The 20,254-nt window shown below is 49.2% G+C and overlaps 1 protein-coding gene across 1 annotated transcript; it reads left to right on the top strand.

The window, feature by feature from the left end:
- The first annotated feature begins 565 nt into the window (after positions 1 to 565).
- On the top strand, positions 566 to 13,106 carry LOC122915464 (speedy protein E4-like). Its single transcript, XM_044262235.1, has 7 exons — positions 566 to 706; positions 872 to 1,003; positions 9,904 to 10,261; positions 11,806 to 11,864; positions 12,185 to 12,270; positions 12,785 to 12,959; positions 13,047 to 13,106. Exons 1-7 carry the CDS (start codon positions 566 to 568, stop codon positions 13,104 to 13,106), a joined length of 1,011 nt encoding a protein of 336 aa, XP_044118170.1.
- Positions 13,107 to 20,254: the final 7,148 nt, after the last annotated feature.

The following is a 20,254-nucleotide window of genomic DNA, read 5'->3' as shown; positions in this document are numbered from 1 at the left end:
TTTGAAAGCCTGGTCTTAAGCGAGGAGAGGGAACACCAGAGCATATACGGAGGCAGGCAGGGACATTGTTGCTGAGACGAGCCCCAAGGAGAAGCAGACCCCCAAGAAAAACTCGGCTCCTGGATATCACAGGGCTGCGTGCCAAGGACAGCCTCTCACTGCCAACCTGGCTGGCGGGGCAGACCTCCCAGGGTCTTCCAACATTGGAACAAGACCTCCTTATCTTTGAAAAGGACAAGCTATAGCCTGGAAGTTCGTGATGGGACATTTTCTAGTGTGCAATCACTGCTCTCAATAAGAAAATTGAGACACACACCCTTCTTAACCAAGGCTTTAGATGGAGTGAACCTCACCCAAGTCTGACCCTGGGCCTTAACCTCCTTGTGTGTCCCCCAACTGATGCGTGGACTCCCACCACTGAACCATAAATAAACTATGGTTCCAAAGGAACCATGGCCTCAGACAACGCAAGAGAGAGCACCTTTTTTTCCAGAGGCCAAATTTTACCTGCTAATAAATAAATGACATTGTCTAAGTGCCACAAATTACATGACCTGGAGTGACTATGGGGCCCGCAGATAGCAGCAGGTGTCTGCGAGCTCAGACCAACAAAACCCACTCTCCAGGAGACAGCCAAGGATTCCAAGAGAAGCAACCCTTTTGCACTCCAAAGGTTCAGAGGCACCATGAGCAAGGGGCTTCCAAGGTAAAACACAGTCATTCAGGTGCTGCCAGAAACACGCAAGGATGTCAGGATGCCCCCAACACGCAAAGGGCATATGGGTCACAAAAACCTTGCAGGGAGCTCTAGACCAAAGCTGAGTCAACACGTGCTTCAGCCCCCGTAACTCTTTCTTCAATTGGGACTCAGTTTTCGCCAGGTGTGAGACACAAAGCCACTGACCCCAAGCCAAGTATGCGGCAGCAACCTTCCTTAATCCAGACACTTGTCATCTCGGATTTAAACTTGACCCTGTCTGCCCCTGCTGCACGTGGGAGAAAGGTCAGTTCAGTGTGCCAGAAAAGTCTCCGTGATTAATCACTTCCCGCCAGATATGACAGCCCCAGATAGTTTTCCTCTGGCCTCCAGGCGTTATCTCAACTCAGGATGAACTTGGAACTGCCATGTGAGGCCCACACGCAAAACTGACAGATGAGAGTTAGAAGGACCCGGGGGAGACGTGACTCCCACCTGTGTTGTGTCAGGGTGTACCTGCTTTCTTCAGCAGGACAATGCAAACCTTTCTACAGCATCTGGAGTTCAAAACCAGGCTCGTCTCATCCACAGAGAGGCAATTGTCTTTTGCCTAAAAGTCACGTACCCTCCTTACATGTACAACAAACTTCTTGAAAAATCATTGGATGGAAAGATACCCACAGACATCAGGAAGGGCAGTCATGCATCCTGGGCTAAAAGTGCCCCCTTTTGGAAACAGACTGGTGTGGCCACCTTGGGAAACAGGCGGTATCTTACAAATCATAAATCCATCCCACGACCCAGCAAACCAGCTCCTGGGTACTTACCCAGGAGAAATGAAAACAGACATGGACACGAAGACCTGTAGCAGCTTTCTTCATAATCACCAGAAACAAGACATCAGCTGGTGAATGGGAATTCAAATGTGGCCCATCCATGCCAGGTAAAACCACTCCACAGTAGAAAGGGTCTGACCACTGGTGCACATGGGGACACAGACCCGTTTCAAATCAGTTATGCTGAGTGAAAGGAGCCGGATGCAAACACTACATACTGTTTGGTTGTGTTTCTATGAAATTCTGGAAAAGGCAAAATTATAGTGATAGAAAACAGGTCTCTGGTTGCTGGGGCCAAAGGGAGGAGGTTATTTCAAAGAAGTTCAAAGGAACATCTCTGGGTGCTAGAATGTTCCATATCTCAATTGTGGCAATGGTTACATGACTCTATATAATTATCAAAATTCATTAAGGGTGCAATAGGTTAATTAATCAAAATACGTTGATTTTGTAATGTAAATGATATCTCAATATTTTTTAAAAGATCCTACCTACCCACTCCAAAAAATCAGTCTACAGATTCTGTTTCTGTCCTTCTTTACCTTACTTGCCGTCTGAGCCTCTGTTCCTACAGAAAGTTATAGGTGGTGATAGGAAACAAGAGGCTAGGAGGGATCCTTGGGGTCTTCTCCCTTCTAAAACAGGGTGGTCTATGTCAGGACCATGACATACCTTCGGAAAGCCAGAATGGGGTCCACAGCCTGGCCACCAAGCATCCCAGGAAAAGCAGACATAAAGCTTTCCACCGCAGAGATATCGCATTCCATCACCTCGCAAAAGAGGGGTCCCCACACAGGAGAGGGTGTGTCCAAGGTGATTACTCATGCAGCAACATCTGGAGAACAGGTAAAGTCAGGGCTGGGTGCTCCAGGTGTCCAGAGAGGAACCCTGGCCTCAAGGATCAACCCTGTGAGTTCCTAGACCAGGAGAGAAACACTGGTGTGACCTTTAGGAATTCGCCATAAACAACGTGAAGGATCCCTAGGAGTATGTGCCATGAGCATCTGTAATTCAAAGGAATAAGACAAGTCTGTAAAAGTCAGAGGGACAGGGGGCATCTGGGTGGCTCAATGGGTTAAGCCTCTGCCTTCGGCTCAGGTCATGATCTCAGCGTGGTCGCATCCACAGAGGGATCATGGGATCGAGCCCAGCATCGGGCTCTCTGCTTAGGGGGAGCCTGCTTGCCGCCCCCCACCCCGCCTGCTGCTCTGCCTATTTGTGATCTCTGTCTGTCAAATAAATAAATAAAAATCTTAAAAAAAAAAAAAGTCAGAGGGACAGGAACACAGCAGATGTAAGTACTAAAACATGTCACCCCTGTGAGATCTGGCCAGATTCTAGAAAAGCAGAATTCTTTCTTTCTCACTAGGGAAAAAAACAAAACAAAACAAAAAACATGAAGCTTCTTCATATTTAGGGGGCAAACAGTGAAGACCAACTATATTATTTTTGCAAACTTACAAATGCCCCAAGCCTGGGCAAATTCTTGAGCAAGAGGATGAGGTCCCACGGTTGATGTCGGCAGGTCAACAAACTCACCGCACTCCCTTTCCCACTGCCTTGCTCTTCTGGAAGGGTGTTAGGCAAAAGCAAGAGAACCAAGGCTACCACATTACATGCCAACCATGGGTACCAATTTCTGTGAAATAACAAAGAAATCATCACAGATTCTATTGAAACCAAAACCCTGAATAACGCCAACAATACCACAATAGTCCCCAAATTAAAGAGTGCAGCCGCCAGGCATGGAAGGACTGTGGGAGCCTCCCCAGCCGTGGACGTCAGTCTCTGCTGAACGCTGCCTACCTTCCAGATTGCAAAAGCCCCGGGAAGGTGCCGGGCCCTTTGCAACCAAATTTCGGGGAATCTGCAAAAAATAGAGGAGGCCAGCTGATGCTCTGATTCAGCAAAGAACATCCAATGTTCACATTTCCCAGGGCTTCCTTGTCAAATGAGCTGGCCCCGCTCTCTGCCCACCCCCTTTCCCCCCAACAGCTGTGCTCCTCACCATTCTCCGTGTTCTCTAGCCTCTCCAGGAGAAGAAAGGGCTGGTCATTTCCTGCCCCTGGTTAGTTAACCGAAGAGCCCTGAGAAGGGGAAAGATAGAAACAACAGAGTGAAATGCTAAGGTTTGGGTTCCTCATGAGTAGCAAAGCAGGATCGGCATTCAATCTGTCTTCTCCCTCTGTCCACACCCCAGACATAACTAGGTAGTGTTTTGCATCCCCTGCCTAAAACTGAGATATAAACTAAGCTTCCCTCTTGGAAAGGGAGCTTCTAGTGCCCGCAAGTGTGTCCCCGAACCACAGCCAAAGACACACATCAACCGACGGGGACTGGGGAAGCCACCACCAAGACGAGTGTGCCCTCGAGATGCCCCAGGCACCCCTCACAGCCTGCAGGGGCCCTCCGTCTCAGCCTCTGTTTCCACATCTATAAAAGGGGGACCTTGTTGCCATACAGGAGCGTCAAAGGAAAGAATGAGAAGAAATCAGCGAAAGGCAAACTGTAAACTGTTAATTAACCAAGAGGATTTGCATACCCACCTCATAGAAGTTATTACCTTCCGTTTAATAAAAAGCCCTTATCGGGAATAGCCCTTTAATTACCAGCCAGCAAACATCTCAAAAGGTAAGCTCAATGCTCGATGAATGATGTGATTTTTCTAAAACAATAAAACTAGAAATTCTCCTGCAGCTTCGTAAGCTGTACCTGCCTCTGGGCAGCTGGGCCCCTGGCAGCAGCGAAGAAGCAGAAATTAAGGCAAAGCCCTCACCTGGAAAGCTGAGCCCTTCCAAAGGCCAAACCCCGGTTTAACCAGAAAGTGGTGGGTGCTGTGTGGGACTTCATCCATGGCCAGAGTGAGCCAGGAATCCCCGAGCTGGAGCTCCATCCCCTGCACTTTCCTCTCCCCACTGCAGGGAGCACATCTGTCTGTCCGTCTGCCGGGGCAGCTGTCCACCAAAAGACTCCGGCTTTTACTCCCTGATCTTCCTCATCTCTCTGCCTGGACTTGGGCTCAACAACACTCCCATCTTGTGCTGAGCAGACGACAAGAGGGAAAAGAGGGAGACCATGGACAGCACTTCCCTATTCCAGAAGCTTCTAAGCAAGAGCATCCTTACCTCCTATTAAACCTCCGGGCAACTCCAACGGTAGCTCTCATTAAGCTCATTTTTGTCAAGGACACAGAACAAATTAAGTGCCAGTCTGGGACTCAGGCACAAGCCTACCTGAGGCCATGGCACCCGCACCCCCAGAGACCCCAGCACTTGGTCACTCACCCTGAGTCACGGCTGGGCCTCCTCCCGAGTCTCCGCTCTGCGGGGGCAGATGGCCCTTTACTGACTGCTATCTGCCGCGAAACCTATCTCTCACAAGATGCGCGAGAAAGTTTCACTTTGTTTCTGGGAAGTTTTTTAATGAAACGCATCTGTAATTAGGAGGCTGTCCCACAGCGGTATATAGCAGTTGGCCCCAAGAGAACGTTTGGGGCGACGGAAGGCTGGGTGGGCAGACACTCCCGGTGACTCCTGTCACTCTTCGGGTAAATGTGCCCACGCCATGTCCCTGGAGATGCTGTGAGATATTTCAAAGGCAGGCTGAGGACTTCAAGCTTCCCAGGCTCCTTCGACTCCTTCCAGTGAGAGCCTTCTGAGGGAGAGATCCCTGGGACCTTCCCCCTGTGGAGCGGGAGGGCACCACAGTGCAGTTAGCCAATCAGCCTGCCTTGCTCCCGTCCTCAGAGGAGCTCAAGCTGTGACCCGGTAACACCTCAGGAAACACTGGTGACCCAAGACTGGTCCAAATGAAGCTGCTCTCAAGGGGATCCCCTGGTAGAGGGGCCAGCCCTAGATGTACCCACACTTGGAGGGCTCTGGGGGCAGAGGTTCTGAGGAAAGGGTGGGGGCGGGAAGACATCTTCTTTATCATAAGACCACTGTCATAAGACGATATCAGGTGACCCAGTCCACTCCAGAGAAAGCCCTAGAGAAAACAAATTCAGAGTCCACACAGCATCTCATATCCATTAGGATGGCTACTATCCAAAAACAAAACAAAACAGAAACAAGTGCTGACAAGGATGTGGAGAAATTAGGACCCGTGAGGCCTGTGGATGAGACGTAAAAGCTTCCATGGAAAGCAATCGAGCAGCTCTTCAGACACTAGCAAATCGAATTACCACGCGATCTGGCCATTCTGCTTCTGGGTACCTACGCAAAAGAACAGAAAGCTCATCTCAAAGTGATCTTTGTACGCCCACATTAACAGCCACATATTTGTGATAACTGAAACACACAGGCAATCCCAGCGTCGATGGATGGATGGATGATAAGGAAAATCTGGTGTGCACACGTCAGGGAATAGCATTTGCCCTTAAAAGGGAAGGAAAGTCTGGTGCGTGCTCCACGGATGAACCTTGAGAACATTCTGCTCAGTGAAATAAGCCCGTCGCAAAACTACCAGGATGTACAACTCTACTTAGATGGGGCGCTTAGAGAGTAGTCACACTCATAGACAGAGAAAGTCCAATGGCGGTGGCCAGGGGTCATGGGGAGGGGACAATGGGGAGTTGGTGTTTTCACGGGGACAGCGTTTCAGTTTTACAACAGGAGAACTTAGGAGGTACATGGGGGTGACGGTAGCACCACACGAATGTGTTAAGTATATGTAAAAATGGCTAGGATGGCTAATTTTATGTTATGTGTACCGTATGACAGTGCTTTAAGTGTCCGCACATTAAAATTAAGAGACCCCGGTCCTTATTGCTCCTGACCAGATTTCACTCTTTGTTTTGTTGTGACGTGTCTCCTCCTTCAGCTTCGCGATCCAACGCCGGTTTTATTAATGGTAGGATGAGAAAGGAGGAAAAGACAGAGAAAGAAGGAACGCAAGACACAGGCAATTTGCCAGGACCAAAGGAGAGAGAAATAAGTCACGGTCAGTTCAGGAGGCGCTGGCCCTGCCCCTCAGCCAGGCCTTGCCAGGGGCTGGGAGGTGGGCATGCCCGCCCTGGGCCCGGGAACGGGTCTTTCCTTCTGAAACTGGCCATTTGGGGAAATGGGGAGGGGGCAGCGTGGACAGAGGACCAGGTTACAATCCACAAAATGTGTTATCATTGTCCTTCCGGGTTCTAAATGTTTCTTCCTATGAGTCAGAAAGGTTAACTGGGAGGCTCTTGAATTAAAAAGCCGCAGGGTTTTCCTTTTATAGACTGTCCTCAGGAGACCTCTCCCTGAGTGTTCCTTCTGTCCTCATCCCCAACTGGCAGCTGCACTTAGCATGTGTGTTTACAGAAATACCAGTAGTTATTGCATGTTCCTTTCCATGTGATTAAGCATTGCCATAAAGCCCAGGCTGGATTAGAAATAGACCTTTCCCTTCTGAGAAGGAGCAGCCAGCGGTAGAGGCAGTGGTGTGGGACTTGCGCCACCTACTGTCCACTGTGGGCATCACATAGTAAAAAGCCAAAGGGGTGGACTGGGCTTTGCCACCTACCAATGAACTTATCAAAAGCACTGCCCCACCCACCCTGCGGGGCCGGGGAGTGGGGGGGGGAGGGACTAGGAAATGCCACCAATCAACTGTCCTACCCTGGAACCCAGCTCCAGACCTGTGCTTCCTAACAAAGGGCTCTGGTCACCCGAGCTATTATCTAAGGCAACCGCTGAGTCTCTTGCTCCCACGAGAGGGCACTTCAGGACCAGGGGACCTTACATCACAGAATTATTCTACACATGTGTTCAGACTTAAAGATGAGGGACAGACACTTCCCTATGGCTTACAACTATAGCATTTGCCAGATAACATTTGACAAATAGGTTTTGGTCCTTTGACCCTTGAACAGTTGATGAGGTGTGTTCTCTTATTCTTATTTTAGAGATGAGAAAACCAAGAGGTTCAATCACTGGGTTCAATATTTTTCAAACATGCAGAGGGAAAGGTCAGGGTACCTGCTGCGATGTGGAACTATAACATAATAGCTCCTTTTTGATCTGTTTTCCAAGGCAAACACACCAACGTAAAGATATCCAAGTGTTGTCTTAACAGTTTGGAAGATCCTATTTAAACGTTCCCCAAGCAAATGAGCATCCCCAGCTTTCCACCCCCTCCCTGGTTTCTTGGTTCATTTAAACAAATATGAATTGACTACCTTCTGGGGCCCAGCAGAGCAGCTGGTGGAAATGACTTCATCACCTGCCTTAGGGTAAGGACATTATTGATGCCAAAAAACTAATTTTAAATAATGGAAACATGCCGCCACTGAGGATATTCATGTTCAGAAGGCCCTTCACAAAGAATTTGGAGTGATAATAGGAACACCATCCGTATGTAAAATCTCCAAGAGTGACCACTTCAAACAAGATGACATTCATGAAAGTGTGTGCCCCAATGTGTTCATTTAAAAAAAAAAAATTAGCAGTGTCCTGTTTAGAGCCACATCTAACATTTAGGTAAAGAGTTCTTACAAGTGCATATAAATCTACAATTATCTCAAAATATAAAAGTTAAAAAATTTTAATCTTACTGTGATCATAGCTAAACAGAAATAAGATGATAGCAAAAATAAACTACCTGAGTTGCTTTTATTATGGAGGAGCAATTTGTCAACTTTTAAGTTTGTGTTTTGGATATGTGGGTGCATTGCTTTCATCTGGAATCATTAATTGACTTGGTTATACACAGGATGAGTTTCAAAGTGGAGACAACGTTGGGATAAAAGGAGGTGAGCCCAGTACTCAGGCTGGGGCACTAATCGCCTGCCTTTGAGGCGCATCTTCTATTTCTTGACCTCCTTTTATAGAAAAAAAGCAGTTCGTGGTGGAATGATGTGATGTCATCACTGACTCTTGTCAAGGGCTCTGGAATCTGGGGAGCCATTTGGTTCCAAAAACCTGGCTACAGTAAGTGTTCTTCTCACACTGTTCTGAGGCTGTGCTCCGGGTGAGGGTAAGGGGCCTAGATCCTGAGAGAGCCAGGAGGTCTGCTCTGGGTGAGTGTCACTCGTTCCTGTACTAGACTGAGTATGTAAGGCCACCCAGCTCGGCCTTCCTAGAAGGGTGACTGAGGCTCAACTCTCGCTGCCCCTGGCCATTCCTCCGTTGAGCACTGGTCAGACACGAGTCCTAATCCCAAGTCCAAAGTGCTCAAACCTCAGTCAAGGAACAAATCTTACTCAAGTCTCCATTTCCTCATGGAGACTTACATGACTTAAATCATGTAAGTCATACACCTTACATCACAGATCATTATTATAAGGATTGAATGAGGTCATTATTTATGCATTGACCAATATTGGAAGTTCAATAAGCAACCAATAACTGTTAGCTATTTTATTTTGTTGTATTGCCATTTTTTTTTTAAACACACAGAGAGAGTGATCACAAGTAGGCAGAGAGGCAGGCAGAGAGAGAGAAAGGGAAACAGACTCCCTGCTGAGCAGAGAGCCCAATTGCGGGGCTAGATCCCAGGACCCTGGGATCATGACCTGAGCCGAAGGCAGAAGCTTAACCCACTGAGCCGTACAGGCGCCCTTATTATTGCCATTTTAATTATTATTAGGTTTCACCAGGAGCAGGTTAAGCAAATAGAAATGGCCCGGTCAGAATCAGGTTGAGTGCCCTCTGTTTTTTTCCATATGCAGAGAAGACAGGATCCCTCTGGGCTCCACATGAGCTGCCTCAGAGACTGCTCTGAGCCAACAGGACCCAGCAAAGCAGAGTCAGAAGAAAAGGGTATGCATGGACGGCAAAGCAGGTGTGTACAGTCGTCTGACTTCTGTCCAGTCTGAATGATTGAGGTTGCCAGAACACCATGGCTCCAATAGTACTTCCCATTCCTCCTCTCTGCTCTCATGTGTTTGGGTCTGCATGGGCAGGGGAAAGGGCTTTCATGGTGAGGCAGGGATGTCACTAGCCTGTGCACATTTGTGGTGATTAAAGACATCATGACGAGAGAATTTTACATCTCTCTCTGTAGAGGTATCCTCCAGGCAGAACAATCCATGGAAAGAGGCACAGGAGAGCAGCTTCTCCTGGCAAAGAAAGGGAAATGACAACTCAATCCCTACGCTCATCTATAGACGGCACAAAGGGGTGATGGTCACTCTCTTATCCCTCCAGATGTCATACGCAAAATTCTCAAGGGCAGCGGGAAAGGAAGAGCCTAGCATTCCCAGGTGGGTCTTCCTGCCATGTTGACACAGGGTCCTTCCTATCTCCCTGCAGCTCCACGGAACAGGAGCCCTCTGGCCTCCAGTTCTGCCTCTTCAGAGGCTGTCCCTGAGCGGAGAGCCAGGAGAATGAGAGGCCGGAAGAGGAGGAAATCGATGGATGTCACAGCAGGTATGTGTCTCCCGGTGTGCCTCAGCGTCCCTGTACGAAGCGTCACCTGCTGCTGAGTGACCACTTACCATCTTATCTTCACAAGGCTGAGTCCAGGTCCAGTGATCAGAGTGAGCGGCAAGACAAGGACTCCAGTTCCCAGGTGGGTCACATCCACGCTCACTCAGAATCTTCTGTTTCTGCAGCGGCCCAAGACAGCAGCGTCCCGGCCTCCAACTCCGCCACCTTGGAAGCTGTCTCTGAGCTGAGGTCCTGGAAGAAGAGGGGCCAGGAGAGGAACATCTGGACGGTCAATCATGTTGAGGGAATGAAACTCAGGATGAACAAGAGGAGAAGACCCAGTTACCGTCCTGAAGACCAAGAAGCATTCTACCGACTTCTGGGTGTGTGCTCTGAGCGGACGGAGCGGTCAGGGCCCTGCGGAGAGTCACATTGGAGGCAGTGGCTCTGGGATCATGCTCAAATCTCCCCGCCTTGGGCTCTGAGCTGTCAGGGGTCTTGGTGGTACCCGACACAGAGGGACCTTGATTCTGCTGGAGAGGCCGACAGGTTTCTCCTCTCTGGGACAAGTTCTTAGCGGGAGTGGGGGAGGCTACAGAGGAGAGTGCTCAATGGTCAAGACATCTCAGAACAAACCAAGGGCTGCGACCTCTGCCCACTGAGATACATTCACGGATTCCCTCCAATTAAGATTTTGGAGATCAGCGATGAAAACACAGCTTAGATCTCGCTGCCTTTACGTTCAAGGTGGGAGGAGCCATAAACAAAGCTCTACAGAAATAAGTTGCTTTCAGTCAGTAACAAATGCAGGGAAGTAATATTTTTTTCCAAAGGCAACGATGCCTGGAGACGGAGTGTGAGCAAGGAGAGGGGAGCTCTGTGAAATGGGGTCCTCAGGGGACGTGTGTCTGAGAAGGTGCCATCAGGAGCAGAGGCAGGATTAAGGGTGATAGCTCTGGGGACACTGTGATCATATCGTCCAATGCAGCATTTGTTAGCCACAGGTAGCTATGAAAATCTTACTTAACTCATTTAAAATTAAATTTAAAAATTCAGTTTCTCAGTCTCACAAGCCATATTTCAAGCATGCAACTGCCACATCATGGTTAATGGCTACCGTATTGAATGGTACAGATCTAGAACACTTTGTTCATCAAAGAAAGTTCTATTGCAGAGAGCCAGACTCACTGGAGAAGGGTCCAGGAGGATGAAATAATCCTCAACTCCTCCATCTTCCCTGCTGTGCAAGTGTCATTGTCCTAGGCAAGGAGAGAGGGAGAGACGGCGCCCAGCAATCTCTCAGGACTCCCCTGGAAAATGGGACCTCCAGGGCACAACTCTAATCCCAGACAAGGCTGCTGAGAGCAGGGAGCAGGGGAGGCCGAGAGGTCAGGTCATTATCTGCAGGAAATGAGGGGATCCAGGAGGAAGAGGGCAGGACGCCCAGCACCCCCAGGGGCTGTGGACCGAACACCACAAGCTCAGGGCACTCGGTTAATGGGAGGCGGCAGGAAGCGTCACACGGCCGCGGCATGATAAAGTGACAAGGATAGATGCGCGGTCACAGAGACCCTGGCTGCAGCCAAGCTCTGGCTTGGGGCAAAGGTGTTAAGCACTGAGAGTCAGGTCACATCTCTGTGATCAGTGGATGTATCCCTGCCCATCACGTGGAAGCTGATAATAGCAAAATCCAAGACCCACAGCTGAAACTCACGACAGGCCTCACTGGAAAGAAAAGCCACTGTCACAAATATTAAGACTCACAATCCTCCTGGCGGAAGGGAGGCTGCCTCCACTTCAGGGAGACAAAGGGACAGGGGGGAGGTTCCGGTTTTCCTCCTTCCCTCTGGAATGTCCCATAGCCCTCCGCTCAGTTCTCCCAGAAGGGCTGCTCCAAGGCCCCCCTTACTTCTCCCTTCCTTTGCAGAGGACCCTGTGATCCAGAGCTTCTTGGAAGCTGACATTTTCCTCAAAGTATCTGATAAGGTATCTGCAGCACCAAAATGAGGAGGGGCCGCAGGGTCCACACAGTCACCACCTGAGAACCAGAGAACCAGATTTCTGGTCGGATGGGAGAAGCCCTGGGGGGACCCGCCCTCCGTGTCAGAAGACACATCCCTGCGGCCTGGCCTGCCTATGGGCATCTTCTCCTGGCTTCCCATGGGTTCCTCTCCACATGCCACAGGGCCTCAGCACAGCCCACCCTGAGGGGTTCCCGCCATGGCCGTTGGATGGGGCAGGACCTGCGGCCCATGTGGGACACTCTCCCCACCTCTACTGTTTGCCTGCCTCCTATGTCCACACAGTACCTGCTTTCCATGGTGGTGGAGTACTTCGGCCGTGTCGGGCTGCCCGGCCACCTCTACAACAGGATCCACTTCTTCCTGGCCCTGTGAGTGCCGCCTCGGGGATGCTCTCAGTTCTGCCCCCCAGCTGCCCATCCCACAGCCTCACCACCCCATCAGGATGGGCTTGGCCATGCCTATGCACCTGAGGGTCTCAAGTGGTGGTTCCTCTTGGCCACAGAGCACATAAGGCTCTGTGGAGGGGAGGGGAAGGCCATGAGTAAGGTCATGGGGAAGGGGAAGGCTACAAAAGTAGCCAAGAAACATCACTTGTTGCTCAGAGACCGAGTGACCAGAGGGAGAAGCCCCAGGGAAATGGAGAGCAACCAGAACCTTAGCCTGGGCCAGGCACAGTGCGGGCCCTACCGGCTGGGTCCCAAGGACGGTCCTGCTGTCCCTCTGAAGCCAGAATCCCCACAGATAGGGCTTCCCAGACCCTCCTTCCTGGACAGACCGCCCTGGGCACTGGGTTCTCCGGTGTGACCTCTGCAGCTTCTCCTGTGCTGCCTGAGGTCGGCCCTCATTTGGGCCTGACAAGCGTCCCCCCTTTCCCCATGGCAGCTACATTGCGTCTGACATGGAGGAGGACAACCCCACATCCAAACGGAGCATCTTCCAGTTCCTGCTGGGCAGGGAGCACTGGCCAGCGCTCTACAAGGAGTTCCTGAAGTTGAAGGTGGAGTTCTTCCATGCAATGGGGCACCGTGCCTGGGTCACCCCGGAATTGTGTGAGGAGGTCTGTTGGGGACGAGGGCGGGCGGCGCACCCCAGTGGTGGGGCTGTGCCCTTGCTCCAGGTGCTCATGCTGCTGTTTCCCTTCCAGATCCAGGCCCAGAACCCGCATCACTGGGTCTGGAGTCGGGAGCGCCAGTGCGCCCCTTAGGTCCCCGGGGAACAGAGCGGGGGCTGCAGGTGGTACAGGTGAGTGCAGCTGCTCTGGGGCTCTGCGGGCAGGAGGTCCCCACCTTCTGTGCCCCTGCAGTCACCTCCTGGGCTGGTGGGCTTGAAGGGGAAGCAGTACAGCATCCCTTTGAGCATATTAGCATCTAAGGGCTCTGAGAACTACCATGATACAGAAAGTAATTACCGGTGTTTATATCAAAACTCTCCAAATGCATTTGACTATGGAATCAAGTATGTAACATCAGATCCCGATTTGCATATCAAAAAAACTTTTTGGGAAAACTCCTGGAAATGCTGATCTAAGTAATGAAAACCTCTGTAGAGTTTTGATCTGAGTTGAAAATTTTAAACAAATAAATGGAAGACACTGAAGTCACCCTTTCTGGAAAGGGGGGTTGTTCCCCTGGTGGCTCTTTGGAGGAAAGAGAGATTAATTCCAGCATGTCATCAAAAGTGTTTACCTCCCACATAAAGCAAGCTTAGTAGCTGAGTCCCTGAAGGATGTGTCAGTTTCGTCTTGTCACAGGCAAAAGGAGCTTCTAGGGCTCCTGGTCTCTGCAAAGATCAGATCGGTGGGCATAAAAGGGCACCAAGCACCTAGAGAACTGTGAGAAAGCACACCGTAGATGCCACAGCTGTGAAAGTGGACGCTTGGCCAGCACCACACTCTTTAGAACATGTTTTCTTTTGTTTAAATTTGGTTTTTATTTTTGGGTTTACTTGAAGTTGGAGGGGGGGACCTTTGGTGAAACACAGAAGGCACGCTTTGCCTGGGGAGATGGCTATACCAGAATAATCTTGTGAACTGAGCCACCCCCCCACCTCTTTGCAGGGTGTGACGGAGCCCATTCTGACCCTAGGAAAAAGAAGGTCAAGTGTGCTCTGTGATAAACCAAGTTTGGGATAAAGTTTAATTCATCCACAGGCTTCTTATTTGAGGACCAACGACTACTATATATGTCAGAGTCTCAAATTCCAGAGAAAATTGCATTATTTTCACAATAAAAGAAAGAGAGACAAATAGTGGCTACAGGGGCCACTCTTGGATCTGGTCGCTTAGACAAGCACTGGGGGGGGGGGCAGCTGATTTTGCCTGAGCCCCTTTCCAACATGCACCTGTGGTGGTGCGCTGAGAACTTCCTCACCCGGGAGTCCGCCTCCTGCTCTGATCTCGCTTTCTTTTCTTGTAGCTCCCACCCATCCCCTGCCTCTCCCTGCCCCAACACCAAGCTGCTGCCTCCTTGGCAGGCTCCGGGAGGCACCGAGGGACAGCACTGGGCCTCCAGTTTTCCTCAGACCTGCAGGAAGGAGAGTGTGGGAACAGTTAGAACCATGACAGCCTGAATAGCACAATGGCTCCCCAACCTTCCAGTGAGTGTCAGCCTGCAAAGGCCCTGCCCCCTGGTAATTTGGAAGAGTGTAGCAGTAACATGGAGGGGGGGACCAAAGGAGCCAAGAGACCAGACAGAGAAGGAGCCTCTGTGGAAACTTGAGAATAGGCAGAGGGAGAGGGGATGGAAAGTCTAGGAAGAGGCCTGGATCACTGAGGAGGAGGCCCCTGAAGGAAGAGCCCAAAGAAACAGCTAGAAGATGGTGAGGTGAAGAGAAGGAGACAGGAAGGCAGGAGAAACACATGAGGAGAGAGGATACAAGATGTGGTCAGTCCATTCTAGGCAATCAGCATCTTGGGGACAGTTGTCCTTGGAGGCTTTCCTGACACTCTACTAGAAGAGATGGTGGGGAATTCCAGCCAGGAGACTGGAGGGACGCATGGCGCTCACTGATGTGTGGATCTAATGCTGAAACAAGAATGGGAGTCAAGGGGGGGAATCCTATGCCATTATAGGCTCTGACATCATCGAAATAATCCAAGTTTCAAAATGAGAGGAGAAGGGAGAGAAGAAAGGAGGATGTCATGAACGGATGCCTGGGGACAGGTGGGGAGGTCCCAGGGTGCTACTGAGGCCAGAAACAAGGCAGTCCATGGAAGCTGAGGTTAAAAAAAAAGGGGGGGTGACTGGAAGAGTCCTATGCGGATATTAGTGTTAAATGTATGCACAAGAATACAAGACATCCTGAATGCCAAATAAATGAATATGACAAATTTTAAGAGAAAAAAAAATCAAAGTTACATGGTAAATATAAGAAATATAGTAGAAATATAATACAGAAGCAATAAAAAAAAGAGATTCAACTGAGATCAGTCATATTACTTGTATGAACAAATCTGAACCCACTACTAAAAGACTTTCAGGTGGATTCACAAAGCAAAACCCAGCTCTGTCAGATTATCCTTAGATCATGCCAAGGTGCTAACAATGGGCTGAGGGTGTGGGGTGCACCATGCAAACACCCTCCAATAAGAGTAGGGCTTGTGATCTTGATACCAAAACCCTTCAGATGCAAAACCCTTCAGAGACGTGGAGGAACACTTGGGATGGGGTTGGGGGGCAGGATCTGGGGGTAGGTGCCTAGTATTCCAGGCAATTCCACAAGCCTGGGCTGGTCCACCGCCTCTCCATGTGCTCAGTGATGCTCCTAGATTTTATAGCACTCTTGACAGACGGATGAATAGATGGGTGGATGGATATACAGTTGTAAAGACATGTATAACTATTCTAGATAGGAAGTCTAATTACTGAGCAATAATTGCAGTTACCAGACAGACACTGTCTAGCTCTTCATCACTTTTTTCCCATAGAAATGCCAGATTTGCCACAAAACTGCTTAGACTACAAGGTGTCCAGGAACCTCACAGTCAAGCAGAGACAGAATATGCAGTCTTGTAAAAAGTTGACTCCCTTCAGGAAGCAATACAGTTGCTGTTCAACCCGACTATCCCATGAGGGCTTAGCATTTTCTTCCTGAGTCCTCTGGAACTTTGCAATTGCAAATAATCATAGCTCTTACTATTGGTGACACCTAGTCCTTGCAGCCCCAGAAGGCCAAGGGATAAACAGGCTAAGAGGTGGTTTCTCTCCTCACTCATGCATCTAGTGACTCAGTCCTGGGAAATCTGGCACTATATGGGGCCAACCCACACCGCTCGAGGTACTCAGCTGATGAAAGACCATGCATTCTTCCTTTAGTCAGGGAGTCCTCTCAGGGTGTTAGGGAGAAACCCAAGGCCACTCAAGGGGGGGGTCACTGCCACTGTGGCCTGAGTTTGGCCCCATCCAGATGAGTTAGTGTATGAGTTGCAAGACTGTCATAAAATCTTGGTGTTAGAGCACACCTGAGGGTGTGATCATGGGAAAGGAAAGTGAACAGCACTGGGGGTTCAAGAGATAGCCAAGGGGCTGGAAATTCCATGAGCAAAACCAGGGGATACCGAGTGGTGTGAGTAGCTTTTATGGGACTTGGGGATGGGGCTGGTTTCACACCTGGGTCATTATGTCCCACCTAGCAGCACAGGGTTTGCTCAGGGACCCAAGCAGAAAGGGTGTTGATGAAGGAAAGTAGATGGAAATGTTTAGGGAACAGAAGCCTGAGAAGGCCCTGCAAAACTCATCTGGGGGTGGGGGGACAGCTGTCACAGCTGGTGGTGGCACAATCTGCCCTCCTGCCCATCCATGACCCATGAAGCCTTGGCTACCTCTTCCACCTCCAGGCCTCACGTGGGCATCTCTCACTGGCTCCTCCCAGTGGCTCACACTTACCTGGCCCCACACGGGAAACAGCTGGAGGCTGAGCAGCAAGAGGAGGAGGAGGTGAAGATGCCGAGTTGACATCCCGTCCAGGCAGAGGGCACAGTGCGATGACGCGAATGAAAATTAACTAGAGGAGAGAGGGAGTTCGGAGCAAGAGGACACCAAGATGACAAGATAGCACCCACACAGCCCTCTGGGGTTTTGCAGAAATTTCAAGTAGGGGTTGGTGCTCATCTCATCTAGATCTTACCAGGCAGAGACGCTGCAGCTAGGGATACTAATTACGACGATTTGCTAATGATTCTTCAATTGTTGAAGAGCTATATACGTTGACCCACACTTCAGTTGATGAGATTATCTTCTTAATCTCTGGAATGGTGCACAGTAAGCAAACAAAAGCCTTGACTGAACGAAAAATACACACGAGTATGAACACAAGACAAATGAAAGAACATGGGCAGCACTAACTAGCTTCCAAACACTGTCCCTGTGATAAGTCCTCCCACTGACGTGATCATAATCTAGCACATCGGGGTTCTGGAAGCCCATGGACTATAGCTTCCCAAAGCAGCGTACCTGAATGTAAGACCGGAGATGGATCCATTAACCACAGAGACAAGGAAACAGATTTCACACCTAAGTATTGGAGTAAAAGCAGTGGAAATTATGAATGTGCATTTTTTAATAGATTTTCACTGATTTTATTGAACCTGGTATAAATTTTTTTCTAAATTTCCTATTTCATGTTATAATGTGCCACAGAATAGGAAGAAATATTTTCAGCTAAAAGAGATGTTTTAAATTAAGATGGTGGTTATATGACCCAGAAAGCAGCACACAGGACTAATTTAATTCCAAGAAAGTACACAAAGGTCTTTGTTTTTCTAAAGATGCGCAGAGAAGGGAAGGGTCCACAGACTCTGTCTGGTGCAACATCCTTCCAATTTACGTTAATCTGCCTCTTTCTCAGCATCTACTGCACTAAGAGAGGGAATACTGAATCAGATTTGAGGGGTTGAAACAGTATGGTCTCAAAGCCCAGGCCTGTTAGGGGTTGTGACAGGAATAGTGCGGCCTTGGGCCAACCCGCCACCTCCCTCCCTGAGCCTCAGGAGTCTCAGCTATAGAAAGAGGGGCAGAGAGATCTTCCACTGCTGACCTTTTATGCAGCTGCCTAAAGACAGACAGTCCTGCCATCTGGGCAACCCTTACTCCCATGCCAGCCTCCCTTTCATTCAAGGACAGAACATGGAGCAAAGCAAGAGGATGGCCCACAGGCAAGTTCATCCTCATCCACAAGCCAGAATTAAGGATACGGTTTTAAGGGCTTTTCTTTCAATTTAGCAAAAAAGACTTTCCCACGGCTTGTGACTGATGAGAAGCAAGCAACGTATTTCAGAGTCAGGGAAACCTGGCTGGCCCCGGGAAGCAGGAAAAGCCAGTCACATGGTTATCTGCAGGGTGACTGCTATGTGCTGACAGAGGCCTCCAGCCTGGGGGTACCCTCTTAGGAGCGACAGCTCCAACCTCCCCTCTGCTTCCTTCTATTGCTGGTTGAACACTGCAGATACTGGGGGTACAAAGGTGACCAAATCCCATCCCCTCCCCCATAGCTGAATTGGAGAGATCTTTATACAACTTGGCATTTTCTACAAAATGTGGTATGAGGATGGAGGAACCCAGACGACAAGGCCCCAGCCCTATATGCAAAAGGCATATTAGTTAATCTATGTGCTACCAACTAAATCTTCCTGGTTTGGATCTCAAATTGCTCCATGGCCTTCCAGCTTCGCTCAGCTACCAGCATCCTCTCCTGACTTTGGCCTACTCCTATCTTCAGATTGGGCTTTGACATAGCTTTCCTCGGAATCCATGTCACACACACAGTCCACAAATCCACTCCTCTGGCAATTCCTGCCTTGGAGCCACATGCTCTGGCTTTTACTCGGAATCCTGGCTCCCAAACTCTGGCCTGTGCCCACCAGGCACACTGGCCTCCCACCAAATGGGTCTGTCTGCTGATCAAGCTGAGAGATGAGAGGCAGCTGCTGCCTCCTTGCTTCCACTGGGCTGTAAGAAGATCTCTGAGCTGGGAGTCAAGCTAAGTTGGCTGGTTTTTAGACAAAGCGTAAAAAAGTGGCCTTACTGAAGATCAGGCAGCACTGAGGGGAGCTCTGTAAGGCTTAACCCAACAGACGTTACTGCTAGGGTCTGGCGTCCATGCGTCAGAGCTACACACAAGTTCAGGCCTTCACCTCTTCATAGGACATCGTACTCAAGGGAGGGACACCAATATCAGCCTCCCTTGGGGTGTGTGTGCAACTATTATTTAATTATGCCCATCTATGGAAGCATGTGTAGCTGTATAAGTAGAAAAGATAAATGTGGGTTAGTTAGGAACCCTATTGTGACATTAAGTAACCAGTACTCACCAGCAGCTGTTCTCCTCCCTTTCATGGACACATGGAGGAGGAGTCACACGATGTGGATTGATCTACTTCCTGCCAAGAGGCTGTGACTGGAAGTGACATGTGCCACTTCTGGGCCAAAACCCTTAGGAGTCAGATGCACTTCTCCTGCTCTTCCCTTGTCTTAACTTTGAGGAGGCCGAAATATTCTAGATGGTGAGAACTACTTTCCAAATCTTTTCAGAACCCACAAATAGCAAGAATTCATTTCTTTGATGATCCTAGCAAGTCTGCTTAGAAGACTGCCCAGAATACCCTCTTTGCTCTGTTACCTAAACACTGGGTCCAAACTACAAAGAAAATGCTGTGTCCAGACCATCTGCAATCTTGTATTCTGCTCTTTCTTTTAGAAAGCCTGATTATTGCTTTTGTTGACAACATTCTAATGACTGTTCTCCCTCATCTATGAGAATACATAATGTGCAAGTAAGAGTCTCTCAAGTCATCATTCAGAGAAAGGAATACAAATCATAAACAACAGAGACTGAAAATAGCAAAAGTTGCCCAGATACTGAGTTCTTAAAATCTTGATTCAAATGGAATTTCTGTAACCTTTTTTTTTTTTTAATTATATAAAAAACTAGCTAAGTGTGAAAGGGAAGCACATTTCGTCCTCCCAGGCAGCCGTGTCTTACCTGTGCAGTAATGCCGGAGGAAGTCCCTGGAGCAAGCATGCAGACGGAGTACTGAGTCTAGAGAGAACCCCTTACCACTACAGGTGTGCCCCCACCCCCACAGAAGCAAATGCCACATGGGTTTTTGCCAGAATCTCAATGGAAACATTTGTTTGCTTTGATTTTTACACTGAGAGCTAAACAGCAAAATTCAGGATGTGGCAATGTGAAATCACTGAATGGATCTTGCCATTTCTACCAATCCAGCTGGCCATTCGGAAAGCGCAGGGCACATGTCAGGCACCAGACAGCACGGTGTTTTCTTCTTCCTCTTCGGGAAACCTGAAGCTGCAGGCCTCTCTTTCAGAGTATCTTTCATCATTACCTACTCTACAA

Source organism: Neovison vison, chromosome 8 (genome assembly GCF_020171115.1).
Source record: "Neovison vison isolate M4711 chromosome 8, ASM_NN_V1, whole genome shotgun sequence".
NCBI classification, from domain to species: Eukaryota; Metazoa; Chordata; class Mammalia; order Carnivora; family Mustelidae; genus Neogale; species Neogale vison.
This window is presented reverse-complemented; position numbering and strand designations above follow the sequence as displayed.